This window comes from Fringilla coelebs (assembly GCF_963513975.1).
Source record: "Fringilla coelebs genome assembly, chromosome: 20".
NCBI lineage: Eukaryota > Metazoa > Chordata > Aves > Passeriformes > Fringillidae > Fringilla > Fringilla coelebs.
Genome location: NC_140046.1, coordinates 629,865 through 644,465, shown reverse-complemented (window position 1 = coordinate 644,465; position 14,601 = coordinate 629,865). Strand labels below are relative to the sequence as shown.

Genomic DNA, 14,601 nt, shown 5'->3' with positions numbered 1-14,601 from the left:
GGGGATCCATGACGCCCCTGCTCCGTCCCCTCTGCTCCGTCCTCCCCTCTGTCCCCCCTCTGTCGCTCTCTCTCCCCGTCCCCGCTTTCTCCCTCTGTCCCCCTCTGTCCCGCTCTGTCCCCTTGTCCCCGCTCTGTCCCCTTGTCCCCGCTCTGTCCCCTTGTCCCCGCTGTCTCCCCCTGTCCCCGCTGTCTTCCCCGTCTCCCCGTCCCCCTGTCCCCGCTCTGTCCCCCTGTCCCCGCTCTCTCTCCCTGTCCCTGCTCTGTCCCCGCTCTGTCCCCCTGTCCCCGCTCTCTCCCCCTGTCCCTGCTCTGTCCCCGCTCTGTCCCCCTGTCCCCGCTCTCTCCCCCTGTCCCTGCTCTGTCCCCGCTCTGTCCCCCTGTCCCCGCTGTCCCCCCCGTCCCCGCTCTGTCCCCGCTCTGTCCCTCTGTCCCCTTGTCCCCGCTCTGTCCCCTTGTCCCGCTCTGTCCCCCTGTCCCTCTCTCCCCGCTCTGTCCCGCCCGGGCCGCGCGCGCCTCTCTCCGCGCACAGCGCCCCCCCGCGGCCGGGCAGCGCCCCCCGCCCCGCCCGCTGACGTCACGCCGCGGTGAAGATGGCGGCGGGCCCGGGTCGGGAGCTGTGAGCGCCCCGGGCCCGCCAACATGAGCTGCTCGGCGGACGCCGTGAAGGACAAGCTGCTGTGGAACGTGAAGAAGGAGGTGAGGGCGGAGGCGGGGGAGGCCCTGGCGCTGTGCGGCGGGCAGAGCCCCGGGGTCCGGCCCCGGGTCGCGGCGCTCGCCGCGTGGGGAACGCCCTGCGGCCCGGGCGGGCGGAGGGGCCGGTCCCGGTGCCGGTGCCGGTCCCTCGGCGGGGAGCGGGCTCGGCCGCCGCCGCCGTGCGCGCCCGTTCGGGCTGGCGGGGCCGGGGGGCTGGCGGGCGGTGCGGCTCCGGGAGCCTCAGCGCTCTTTCCCCCGGGTGCGCCTGGAGCCGGGAGCCCGCTCGCGGGACTTCTGCCGCGGCAGGAGGCTGACATCGGCTCCCGCTCCCTTTCCCGGCGTTTGTGTTCCCCGTAGCACTCGTTTTTTATCACTTTTTCCTTAACTGTGAGCTTTAGAGGGGAAGGGCGGGAAATCGGAGGCAAGAATGGTATTTCTGAGGTGCCCGTGGATGAGCCGAGCTGACTCCCAGGTGCCAGAGCACCTGTGCCCTGGGAAGGGTTAATTTGGGTGGTTGTTTTCGCACACACCTGTGTGGCATTGCCGGGCTGGGGCACTCAGAGCCGTGTGTACATGAGGAGCCCGGCCCCCGTACCTGAGCGCAGGTGTTCGGTCACACTCGCGGCTGGGCCGGCGGCGCTTCTCCTCGCACGGCGCTCCTGTGCTGCGGGGCGGTGCTCGGCACTGCTCCGGACCTGGCCCGGGGCTCGGCAGGACGGACGGATGGCATCGCGCTGGAGCAGCTCCTGCCGCAGAGCAGGGCTCCTGCCGGGGCGGGAGGAGGGTCCGGCGGTGTCCAAGTACCGGACCATGGGCACCTCTGGAGCGCGTTCCTGCTGGGAGTTCCTGCGGACACCTCTCCCCTTGAACCCGGGTGTCAGATTTGGTGGTTTTGTGGCACTGGCTGTGGTGAGCTGCGTGTAGCTGCCGGTTATTACACAGTAGCGAAGTGGAGGTGTAATGCTTATCCATCACAGCAGTAACAGGTTTTTTTAAGGGGTACCTGCCCTCCTGCTCCTTCCCCTCTGCAGTTCACTGCTGGGGAAGCAGTCGGAGCTGTCAAAGTTCAGATGTAAAGTTGTTGCTGTAGCCAAGGTTCCTGAGCCCAGCTGCCATGTCCTGGTACTTATTAATGCTGGAATCAGAACATATTGGGTGTCGCAGGGAGCGTGGAAGGGGCAGAGCAGGGACACACATGTCCAGGACAGTCTGTCTGTGGAGCGGAAGGACTGTGTCCCAGGATGACCCAGCCAGCAGCTGGCTCTGGGCGGGTGGTACCTGCTGAATGCTGCCACGAACATGCCACTTCGATTAGAAATTTCTGCTTGAACCAGAACCCTTGAGCTGAGGCAGTGCAAGGTTTTATTTAGAAGTGGGTGCGCTTGCTCTCCTGAGTAATGCTTAAATATATAAATAAATCTGGTAAATGTTTTCCAAGTGTGAACGTTGCAATCTTGTGCTAATGCATGAGATGGAAAGTGAAATGGATTTTTATAACCCAAGCCAGCTCAAGCTGAGGAAAAGTAGTGGTGTGTAATTAAAAAATCTGAGGCTAATTTGTTTTTAAGGTCTCTAAAATGTTTTTAATTGGACTCTGGTTTTTAAATTATTTGAATAATGCTTGAAAGTATTATTTGTACCTTCTGTGTCATCTGCATTTTTGTTTTGTCTCTGATTTGGTTTTTCCTTCTCCCAAGTCCTCACCAGTGCTCTTTTAGAGCACTTATAGTGGCTTGGCGTTTTAGGGTTGGCCAGAGCTTTCCAGTCTAAAATAGCCATGAGAGTCTTTGTTGATTATAAGCAGGTTGAGGTAACACCCCGACCTGTGGAAGGGCCCCTGTCTGTGCTCACAGTCAGAAAATGGCTCAGGTTGCAGTTGGAGACCTTGAGATGGAGATTTATTTGTCTTCAATAATCAATTGATGGGGGCAGGAATTGAACATGAGCCACTAGTAACCTCCCACCAGGTGATGCTGCCCTTAATGAGTGTAGGTAACTTTCTCCAATAGAATTTTCAACCTCATTTTTTATCATGTGTGACTTCATACAGCCACTTCTGCCTGCTTTCTGGGAAAACTTGACTCCATGTCCGTGTCTGTTCTCAGAGCCCTGGTCACCTTCCCTTGTCCTTTAAACCCAGACTCTTATTTCCTCTTGAATGATTTTCCCATAATCTCAATAGCCAAAGGAGTTCATAGGTAGTGTATTCTTTCTGTGGGTTGTTCCACCCAGCCCTGGTAAAATTCAGTTGTCTTTGCAAAGTATAGAACAGTTATCTCCAAAGTCACTTGGTGCAAAGTGTTTAGTTTATTTTGCCTCAGTCTCTCAGCTAAAACTTCTGCATTTTTCCTTTGGGAAATTTAATGCTGTTTGCTTTTCCTCAGATGGACTTCCAGTTCCCATTGGTAGGGAATATATTTTGTTGGCTCTCACAGAAAGGAAGACATGTAATGTGTTTTGAAAATGTAACTGCTGGGATTCATGCTGAGGCCGCTTGGAAGTTCACGTTTTGAGCATTTATCTCTCTCTGCAGGAAAATCTGTTGTGACAAGCAGACTCATAAAACAGGCTTTTTTCTCTGGCCATTTCCTTTTGCCTCCTGAAATGGAGGGTTTTGCCATTTCTGGATTTAAACAGTACTTTCTAGCTGTGAAACAAACAGGATAACAATAACCTTAGCAGGTCTACCCTGAACGATTTCAGAGCACTTCAGAAACTCAATTGCTCAACTTGCAGCTGAGATGTAAGGACTTCTGAGCAGAAGCACAATAGTTATTGAACAGCTTTTATTACACTACCAGTCTTTCATCAGGAGTAAGGAGTCAGTGCAGTAGGAGCTGTCAATAAAGGAGGTGAGCAGAAGCTGCCTAAGCTGAAGAAGACATGGATGATGGACATTAGGTTTTTCCCTTTGAGGAAAAAATGTTGTAGGAATTAACTGTCTTCCTGGTTATTGTTGTATGTTATGAGCATTCTTTACCATTTTTAAAGTTTCCTTATAATAAAATTAAAAAAAATTAAACATAAAGGCATTTCTCTTGTATATTTCTTGAGTGAAACTTATTAAATAATCCATGTATTATGGTGTGTGTTCAGTGTTTGACATCTTCTGAAAGTTTTAGCCCTTGTAGGATGTGAGAGAAAGAGCAGCGATCCATTAGAAGATGCTGCAAATACTGAGCAGCTTCTCTTTGGGGAGTTTGCTTTGCTTTACCTGTATAATGCTGCCACCAGGATCTTCTGTACTCCTCAAGCGCTGAGATCTTTACCTGGCTAGGCAGAGCTTTCCTGTCCCTGCTCTTGGGGGTGGCAGACGTGTGTCCCCAGAGCCGGCACTTGTTCCAGGGTGAGCAGGTGTCCCCCAGGGCTGCAGCTGGTTCGGGGACAGTGACACCGAGTGACAGCAGTGCCTCTCTGTGCCACCAGGCAGGTCCAGACAAGAGCCTGGGTAGGGTGAGTGGCTCCTGAGTTGTTCTGCAGGGGAGGCACAGAGAACAGGAGGATGTTTCCAAGGCTGGACCTGAGCCGGTGTCACAGCTGGCCCCAGTGCTCCCTCCCACCTGCACAGCCTCCCCTCCAGGCTCTGGGAGCAGCCCTCCATCCCTTGCACATCCCTTCCCTGTGGGGGTGGATGGGTGGCTGTGGGGCCAGGTGGTGATGTTTCTGTTAATGAGATTAATTTGCAGTTTGGTCAGGTCTGCTGGTAGCTGCCAGTGGGTGTGTGTGGAGGCTTGTGCTCAAAAAGCTCCATTGTCAAGTGCCTCCTGAGAACAGAGACAAAGCAGCAGAATTCCCTATGAAGAGCTGTGCAATATTGCAAGGGAATTAAGGAAGCAAGCAAAAAAAAAAAGCTTGTGTTCCATTTGATCAGAAACACTTGCTTTAGCTTCTTGCCTGGAGCATCCATGAATTACGTGGCAGTGAGGGATGACGTGGGATTGAAGAACATTGCATTCCAGCTTTTGAATCTTCTCATATCCTGTCTATGCCTTAAAAATGTTTTCTAATAGCATTCAGTCACTCTCCAGAAAATGCACGGAGCTTGTTTGGCATCCGGTGGCAGCGGGGAACACGCAGAGAGCCTGTTCTGTGTCCTTAGCTCTGGAGTCTGGGGTTTAGTCTCCTCAGAGACACTGGATGGTGCTGCTCTAGAAAAGTAGTGTTGATTATTGAATCTGAAACACTTTTCTTTCTCAGTTTTTATATACTTAAAATTTTAGTTGATGGGGGATCTAAATAACTGAGCTGATTGGGGTGTGCCTGGAAAATGTGTGGTGGCAATGAATTACTTGCTGAGCACTTGAGCTTTTGGTAATTGAAACTACTCTTCTTCCTCCCTGTTGTTAGGGTGTGAATTCCAGTTAATGTTCTCTGGGATGCTGAGACTGATTTCATGGTCTGCAGTCCTGAAGTCATGTCTGTGACCTTGAGTTATATGTGCACAGGCTGGTGTGATCCCTGCCAGCGTGGTGACTGTGCTGCACCAGGGCATACTCTGTCTGTCCTCAGGCCAGTGGCACTCAGTTGCTTTTTGCCAGTAGTACATCAGCCCTTTCCTTGGGTAAATGAAACTGTGACAAAGGGATTGCTGACTACTCAGGATAATCCAGATGTGAGTGCCCATTCACGAGACCTCCTCACACCTCTGCTTCTTCCTTGATACCCTCTTACTCCTCCTTCTCCAGCTGCTTCCCTGCGAGGTCTTAAGTTCTAACAGCCATGTCAGAAAAGCCACAGGAAAAAAACAAATTGCGTGGCTCAAAGTTTTTATTGTCAGGCCTCAGGTGTGAGCAGTGAGCCAGGTTTTATAAAGTGCAAACGACTTGTTTTGAAATCCTCAGCTATAAAACATTCTGTTTTCAAAGCCTCTTACATGTTTCCTTTTTCCCCTCCAGTGTTTTCTTTGTAACTCAGAGGGCTCCTGTTTGATAAGGAGGACAAATTCTGGAGGATCCATTTGATCCAGAATTTGGAGCAAGGCAAATGCCATGTGTTGAAAGGCTCGTGCAGCAAGTGCCAGAGCTGCAGCCTGCTGCCAGCCGGGCTGGGGGTGTAGGAGTGGGCACAGAGGCCCCAAGAGGATTTCTGGGGGAGGGGATGTTTAATTACAGCATCCAGAATTGGTCTCACAGATGGTCTTGCTGGAGGAGGAAGCCCTTCAAACCGGAGAAGGCACCTCCAAGGCAGCTGCAGAGCCCAGCTGTCAGTGGAGCACTGCACCTGCAGCTTCTTCTGGTCCAGCACCAAGGGGAAAAGCCCAAAACCTTGGGACCTGTCAGTGCCATGAAGTGGTACCCAGTTAGCTCTAAATGTTGGAAGAAGGGTGTGTCTGGTTGAGTCTTCTGCCATGGTAGCACTTACTTTCATATATTGAAAATGAATTGGCATATGCTTAGTCAGAGTGTCATAGCCCTGTAATTGTAGCTCACAAATGAGAGAAGTCAAAAATTATGGTTAATTTGTATATGGAAGAGAGCAAGCTCTCCACGGCCAGGAGGAAATGAGTGTCTGATAAATGAGTTGGTGATGAGTTGGAAACCAGTGAGGTTTCATGTGGTGTCAGGCTGAGGAAGCCATTGGGGAGAAATCACTGGCAGATGAACAGAGGGTGACTACAGGCTCTTGCCAAGAGCCTCATTGTAAGAATTGTCTGTTTCTACTTTAATTTTTGAAAGTCAGTAATTTGCAATGATTTCCCTCTGGAGCTTGATACATCTTAAGCCCTGAAACTGGAAAGGAACTTTGTTTTTGGTGCAGCAGAGCTTTGAAGGCATAATTTATAATTGCTGTGGCATGTTCCCTGTTTCCCAGGCAGTGGGAAGGTGGCCCTAAACCTCTCTGGGAATGTGTGCCTGTGTCACTCAGGGATGCTTTGTGCTTGAAAAAGAGCAGACTGGCACAAGTGGAAATGGGACATAGCTACACAATCTGGTTTCATGAGCAGAGAGACTGTGAAGGCCAAGGATGAATCATATAAAAAGTCTTTCACAGCTCTTCAAAAGTTATGCTGGAGAAGTTCTCTGGAGGGTACTGTGGGCACACTAAAATCTGCCTTCTCTGGAGGCACACCCCAAACAGACCTGTCCTTGTTCTGCCAGAGGTTTCCTCGTGCTATTATAAGCCCCTTAGGTTTGTTTGTGCTTCCCTCCTTAAAACCATTTGTCCCTGCAAAATGTGATGGAGGGAGCTGTTTGTCTGTTGGCGAAGGGGAAGGGGCAAGCAGCGGTTGAAACTGAAACTCCCAAGTGCTGTGCTGATTTTGTTGGGATCATACAATCATTTCTCTCTATTCATTTTAGGTAAAGCAGATCATGGAAGAAGCTGTCACCCGGAAATTTGTACATGAAGACAGCAGTCACATCATCGCCTTATGTGGTAAATGTCACACGAAGAGCTAATGCTACCTAACCTTACTTTTCCTCTAGACATTTATTTTCTCTGCTGTCAGAGGTAAATGCAGGGATTTAGATACTAGAAATCATGGTGTTCAGGCCCATTTCACCTCTGTATTTGCTACATGTGTGTTTACATTACAAATTGTAAAATAAGTCTTACTTAAATGTCATTATCCAAGTACCCAGCCAGGATGACAGGTGGCCTTTCTGGAGGCTGGCTGTGTGTTCCAGGGTGCTCCCAGTATGGTCTGCCTGCTCTCTGTTCTGTCCTGGAATCCTGTCCTGGAAGCTGTGCTGCATTGTTGGTGGAACAGGTGATGGGGTGGCAGTTGTTTCTGTTAGACTCTGCTTGGCCAAAATTAGGAATACTTTAAAATCTTCATACTTCTCTCATCCTCCTACTGTGATTCCAGTTGGTTTTGTGGTCTGAAGAACTAATAACTCTGCATTGAGCTGCCTCATTATTGCCCAGCAATCCTACCTGTCCTAAAGCAGGACTCCAGCCTGCTGCTGCTTTGAATGGAGGCCTTGATTAACTCTAAACCAGAAGGTGAAGCTGAATGTTCTGTTTTTACTTTGGCTGATTGAATGGAGAAGTCCCTTCTAGCAAATTTGGCTAACCAGCTCCTGGCTGGTGCTCTCCTGTGTGTACAGTTCTCTTCCCTCCCCCACTCCAGTTTCGTGTGACTCTTCAAGAGGTTTTTCCCTTCTATTTAAAATTAGATTGGTTCGGTACATGAGTCATTTTTGGTGAATCTTCATTATAAATATAGAATTCTTGTGAATCATTTTACTCTCCTGCTAGGCTGAGTTTAGCAAGAGCCTCTTAAATACCTGATGGCCGATTTCAGGGTCTCTCTGCAACAATAGCTGAACAGGTCCTAGCAGTCCTAGGTCCTAGATGGCTGAAGGTGCCAATTAAATGTCATGTGCCCCTTGTCCTGGGAGATGCTCCAGCTCTGTGCCGCCCTTGCTGGCCTGGAGGAATGGTGCCTCTGTGTAGGTCAGCTGTGCTCATCCAGCAGGAGGGATTTGTAACCACGAGGACTCTGCCCCAGTCTGTGCTCCCTGCCTGGGTGCTCTGGGAGAAGGAGAGCAGTGCTGATGTTTTCATCCTTGTGGGGAAGCAGTGAGTGCAGGAGATTCTGTATTTGTTCCCAACCCAGTGTATAACCAGTTACATCCCAGGGGCTCTGTCATCCCCTCTGATTTCCAGGAAATCTGGCTCTGGTTCAGAGCCACAGCAGCTCCATTTGGCCTGTGGCTGGTGTGTGCTATTGTGGGACAAAGCTCTGAATTCCTTTGGGCTAGGTTTGCTCTGGAGCGAGTTCCACTGGGGCCGTGTGGCCAGCCAGGGGACAGGGCAGTGCTGAGTGTGTTTGGAGCAGCTTCTGCTGGAAGCTGGCCGTGGCCACGGGCAGCCCGGGCTCTGGGAGATGTTTCCTTGGGAACGGCTGCCGCTGACGCGGGGCTGGCGGAGCTCTGCGCCAGGGCAGCTCCTCCTGCCCTGAGCTCCTCTCTCTGCGCCAGGGCCAGGGCAGCTCCTGCTGGGAGATGCTCCAGCTCTGTGCCACCCTGCAGCTCCTCTGCCCAGCCTGCCCTGAGCTCCTCTCTCTGCCTGCCGCTGCTCCTCCTGCCCGCCTGCCCTGCAGCTGCACCGGCCCTTGCCTGCCTCTGCGGTTCTAAGGGAAAGGGGAAGGCAAAGCATCTCTGTTTCTGCACTCACCTCAAGTGTATTTACAGGGTTTCCAGTGCAGCACATTACGCCTACAGTGTTTGTCCAAAAGCTGCCTGCAGTTTGCTGAGCCTTTTCTGTGTGGCTGCCCACCTTTAGTCTGACAGTAACACACTGCTTGAAGCAATTAAAAAACTTGTTTAAGTCAGCTTCATACTGCAGATGGGGTTTATTCATGAATGCCTCAGACATGGTTACCCAGATGATCTCTACATTTCCAATATCTACTTTGAAATGAGTCTTAGTAGTCTGTTCTCTTAGAATAATACTTTCAGTATATTAAATTAAATAATCCTGAATTCCCCATGCTAGAAACTAATCACCATAGAATTTAGGTGGGTTATGGAGAGTTGGTGTGTGTCACAATCAAAATATATATTGTTTAGGTGTAAATCCAGCATGCCAGCTTGGCAGAGACAATATACTTACTGTGTTTTGGGGAAAGGTTAGTAGTAAACATGAGTAAAAATAGTAACTTGGGCACTATTAAACATACAGATTTTGGCTTTTCAATGAGATTTCGGTTCAAATTAAGGAAGAGATGAACTGCATGAAAAGCTTTTTTTGGCCTGAATAATAAACCTGCTACCAGTAATTAAACCCATTAATTAAAATGTGCAGAATCCCTTTGTAGCTGAACTGAAAAGGCCAGTTCTGATTTGAGCTGCAGAATGGTATTTAATGTTGTGCTTGGGGCTTCTTGTAAACCTTGTTCGAGGATGGCATGGCACGTGTCCCTTGGGATGTGAGGAAGAGGAGGGAGCTGGGAATTCCACTGCTGTTCCTGGGGGATACACCAGAGCTGTGCAGCTGTGGGTGGGTTTGTGGCAGGGGCATCACCAGGTCCTTTCTTGTTCCTGAATCTGAACTCAAATCCTGTAAGACATTGAGGCTCTTCTGTCAAAGAAAACAAAAAAAAAAAATCCCATCTTCTTTTTGTTTTCTCAATGCTTTGTAGCTTTTTTGATATACTTTGGGTACTTGACATGTGCTGTTTCTTCTCATCTTCAGTTGCTAGTATTTAATTTACCACCAGTACTGGTTACAGTTCTTAACTTCAAAGACAATTGGAAGTATTTGGTTTTCCTTTCCATCAGTGCCATTGAATAATCTTTGCCTTCCAGATCTGTTCTAAAACTGCGTCTAGATCAGACTTACAGACCAGAAACGCTTTTCCCCTTTTGAACCCAAGGAGAAAATTTGCTGTTTCTGGGTGTTACGTTAGTGCTCTGTCCTGATAGATTTGTTGAGGATCTTTGCTGCAGAGCCTGCAATTCCAGGTGCAGAGAAGAGGAGCAGAGAGCCTCTCCTAGAGGAGCTGAGGAAGCTTAGCTGGCTCAGCCCTAGAAGATGAGCCAGTCCCATTGATTTAGCTGCATTAACCTCAACTTTTTCTTTTTCCATCCCCATTATGCATACTGCTTTTCTTCTCTTATTAACTGATGAAAATGACTGGGGTTTTTCTGGGTAATGTTGTGTTTAAATAACACAGATCTTAAAAAAAAAAGAACAAAACCACATCACGATCTGTCCAGTCATGCAGTGGGAAAGGTGACAGGGCTTGACTGTAGAGTTGGATCTGGATATTAACTGAAGGTGTTTATATGGGGTCTGTGACTGTGTTTAGTCATATGTGATGCCCTTCAAACAAAAGAAGGATGTGGTGCCTGCCCGGAGGAGCTTGGGAGATAATGAATTCCCATTAGTAAGCAGTCCTAGGTGCTTTCTCTGTGTGAATAATACATCAGAGAGGTGGCCTGAGGCCTTTCGGCAGACATCTGCCACCCAGAGAGAAGGGACACTTGCCTGAGCACAGCCAAGTGCTGGCTTGCCCTGCTGCCAGTCCAGTCTTCTCTGAAGCTGAGCAGCCTGTGAACCCTTTGGTGGTTCTGGACGTGGTGGCTGAGGAGGCCCATGCACAAACAGATCCATGCAGTAGCCATGCAGTGCTGTGAGAGCCCTTGGCCAGCTCTGCAGGGTCCATCCTTCTTCTGTCTGGGTGGCTTGCAGGTCTAGAAGCACCATGTCCCAGGTGGTAGGGGAGTGCTATCGTACTACTTCTTCTCAGTACAGTTTCTCCTGGGTGCTCCTGTAAGTTGTACAGCAGCTCTTTCAGCTTCCCTGCATTTCCTTCAGAGACTCAAATACAGCCTTGACTTGTGCTAGGCTGTGGCAGGTCAGAGCCTGACTCCATGGCTGCTTTTGTGAGGCACTCCTGAGCTGGCATTTGTGTCTTATGCTGGTGCTTCTGCTCTCCTGCAGTGTCTGTGTACATCAGGGCTGCATGAGCATTTATTGTTCTCAGAAACAGAGCAAGGAGAGCTATCGCCCATAAGTGCTCCTGAGATGTCTGTCTTCAGGCTGTAATGTGTGGGCCCTGTATCCATCCTTGCAGCTTCCTTTCACAGAGCCCTGGGGCATCTAGACTGGGATAATCATCAGTTTAAGATGCTTCCTTCTTCAAAAATAAGTAGAGGGAATTGTAATTTGAAATAGTTCTGTGTCACCGAGTATCTGTTTACAGCAAAAGGACTGGTGTGTTCTGAGAATCAGAGTGGCTCTTGGGTCCTCTTCACAGTTCAGAGCCAATCCAGTGTATGACAGGATTGTCACTGATGAATGTGCAAAACACTAAGTTTGGACTTTGTGTGGAACAGTTCAACAGTTACTTCCCAGCTTCCTAGTGCAGATGAGCACTCCATTCATTCTGGAGGTGGGAGGCAGTAGGAGAGCACTTGTGTGGCTGGATTTTCTCACATAGTTGAGATCTGATAAGGTCTGAAATTGTAGGGCCTTGCACATCTGAAGGAGCACAATCAAAGAGCTTCAGCTGAGCTCATGGATCAGTCTCCATCCACACTGGCAGTGGAAAACCAGGAATCCTTGGAACATGAATATGGCTGGTGACTCCTGGAGAGCAAATATCCAAGGTCATTTGGGATGGATGGTGTCTGAGCTGCAGGAGTGCCCAGCAGTGCTGGTTTACAGTCTCACTGCTAATGACCCAGGGTTAACCACAGCAGTGGGCTTAGTTGTGAGGCTATTTCCTTCCTTAGGATGACTTGTTATCCCATTTTGCACAAAGTTAATTGTGTTTGAAAGGAAACACAATTTTGTTCCCATTTTTTTCAGCTGGAGTGACAGCATTCCAATTCTGAAAACCAGCCCCATTAGGAAGAGGTGTCTTATGCTTTGGGATTTTTAGCTGATTGCCTTGAGGCTTCTAAATAGCACCCTATTCAGATTTGACAGAAAACAAAGAATTCAGTTTTCTCTCTTTTTTCCTTAGCTCAGAGAAATGCAACTTCTGTAGAAATAGATGTAAATAACCACTGCCCAGTTTATCATCTTAATTCTTTTGGCTTTCTACCCTTGGCATTGATATTTTAAAAAAATTAAGATTATCTGCTATGGAAATACAGATCTCTCACAAACAAAACACAAATCTCCCTGTATTACTGCTCCTATTTGGGAAACAAACATTTTCAGTGATGAATAATGCTTAAAAAATAGTTTACAGAGATTCTACCTCACTTGATAAACACATTAGCCCAGAGAGTGTACCAGAGATGATCATAATTGGGGGAAGGCAAATTTTTTTTAATGCACATTTAGAAGGTTTTTGACTGTGCTCCAAAGATGATGCTTAAATTAATGAGTGGTATGCTGTGGTGGGGAGGAAGAAAACAGAGTGAATATTAGCTCTGATGTGAAATGAAACAGTTTTTGAACTGCATGTGTTTTTAGCTTGAGAAGTGAAATAAAATCTCTTGTACATTTTAGAGAACTCTGCTAAACATTTTGCTTTGATCCTGGGTCATCAAATTGGATAAATTTCAATATTTAGAGAAACTTCAGTAATTTTGATTTACCCTTAACAGTGTTTAATGAAAACACTTCTGTTTTCTGAAGGTTGCTGAGATCCTTGAAGCTTAATGATCACAGTTTTAAAGAGGAGAAATCACCAAATTTCAGCCCCAAAGTTTCCCAGACACTAGAACTGGGAATTGTCCATTTAGATACTTAAAAAAAAATATTTTCTAGGGAATTACTGAACATAGAATGTTCTGTGGCACAGCCCAACAGAAGCAGGTTGAGTGCAGGGGCACAGGAGCAGGTTTGGATGTTCCTCTGCAGCCCTTTGCACTTGGGTGCCAGAGTCTCCCAGTGACACAGCAGGCTGGAACTGGGTAGGAAAAGTGGTTTCAAACTGGGCAAATCTGTGATGAGGATAAAGCAACAGCAGCTGGAGATCCTGAGCATCTGATGGCTTCTTTATCATCCTCCTCTTTTCACTTGTTTCTAATTTCTTCAGCCTCATGAATTCAATTCCCTGAGCACAGTTTCCATGAAAACAAGGTATTTAGCTACAGTATTTCTTCCTGTCTAAGGAAAATCTCATCTGCTAAGTACACCCCATAAATAATCCTTCCACAGGCCTTCTTTTCTCTGCTCACCACCCTTCCTGCCCCAGAACTTTCATTTCACAGTCCATTACGTCATATTAGAATTTTCATAGAGCCAAAAAAGGACAAAACCAAACCTGTTCACCTGACCCTGGAAGAAGTAGCTGTGGTAAAGTCATAAAAAAGTGACATTTCCTGAAGCCTGGTGGGCACTGTGATTATTTGAACTGTAAATCAATAATATATCTGCACTTAATTAAATTCAGCAGTGAATACTGCAGAGAATGTTCCTCAAAGCTGGCTGGAGTTAATGAATTTTTAGATAGTTGCTGTCAGCTGAACCATACAAAAGAATTACCTGAGCTGTGCTGATTTATTCCCAGTTCAGAGCTGCTCTTCCACTGTGTGTGATGAGTTGCTGCCTTTTTATCTGGTCAGTTCTTGTATGTGTTTGTTGTAGGTACAGTGACAGTAGGCAGGCTCGGGATCACACTGGGCTGTGCAGTAGTGACTTACCTGTGTGCACACATACTGTAGCTGAAAGCATGTGTGCATGTGTGCAGACTTGCTGTGTGTACACCAAACCACCAGTGATATCTTTCTGATGTTAGCAGTTTCTCCAGAAACAGCCGAATCATGTATTTTTAGGTCTTAGAGTGTCAGATTCCAAAAAGGGAAAAATGGTTCCTTTTCCCAGAAATGGGTAAATAACCCCATTTCCCTGTCCCAAAGGTTCTTGTACTATAACCCCTGAAGCAGTTTGTGTTGTCTCTTTAGGCAGCAGTCTGAGCTGTGCCGTTTATTACTCCCAGGGATCACCTGGTTTTGGTTTATCAAAAAGCACCATGGCCAAGGTCTTCTCATGTCTTTGAAAAGGTTCTGCAGCTTGAGGTGCCTCCTCTGCCAGTCCAGGATGTGTTAGGTTTCCTCTCTGACTAAGCTTGGCCGTGGGCGATGCTGGCAAGACGCAGTGAGTTCAGTGCCTGCCTTGGACACGGAGACAAAGGGAAGCCCTGGGGGCTCTGCCAGGGAGCTGGTCCCTCCCTGCTGTGCTGTGCCTTCTCCTGCTGGGTGCGAGGGATCCCTTGCTGCTGTCCCCTGCCACCAGGATGGCATCCACACAGTCCCCTGGGCTGGAATGGGATGGCATCTGTATCACAAGATGTGCTGCCCTGCTTGCATGTGTTGTAGTCTAAACTGGATAAAAGCCACGGTGTATCTGCTAGCACATTCAGATCAAGTCAGAAGTGAATGTATTCCAGCTGTTCTGGAATAATTCTTGTAGGAAGGAGCCTGGAGGGAAGAGTGCTGCCAGCCAGTGCTGTTAGTCTGGGGTTGAAGTGTAGGAGAATGAAGGGTCACTCAGGTCA

The 14,601-nt window shown here is 48.4% G+C and overlaps 1 protein-coding gene across 8 annotated transcripts in view; it reads left to right on the top strand.

Moving 5' to 3' along the window:
• The first annotated feature begins 607 nt into the window (after positions 1–607).
• SGSM2 (small G protein signaling modulator 2) overlaps positions 608–14,601 on the top strand; it is a 43,180-nt gene continuing 29,186 nt past the window's right edge. For 7 of the 8 annotated variants that reach the window (XM_084218922.1, XM_084218926.1, XM_084218921.1 and 4 more), the window contains exons 1-2: positions 608–698; positions 6,995–7,070. In XM_084218922.1, coding sequence (XP_084075048.1) covers positions 642–698; positions 6,995–7,070 — 133 coding nt within the window. In that variant the 5' untranslated portion in view covers positions 608–641. Of the gene's footprint in view, positions 699–6,994; positions 7,071–14,601 lie in introns of those variants that run through there. The other variant, XM_084218927.1, reaches the window with a different exon arrangement.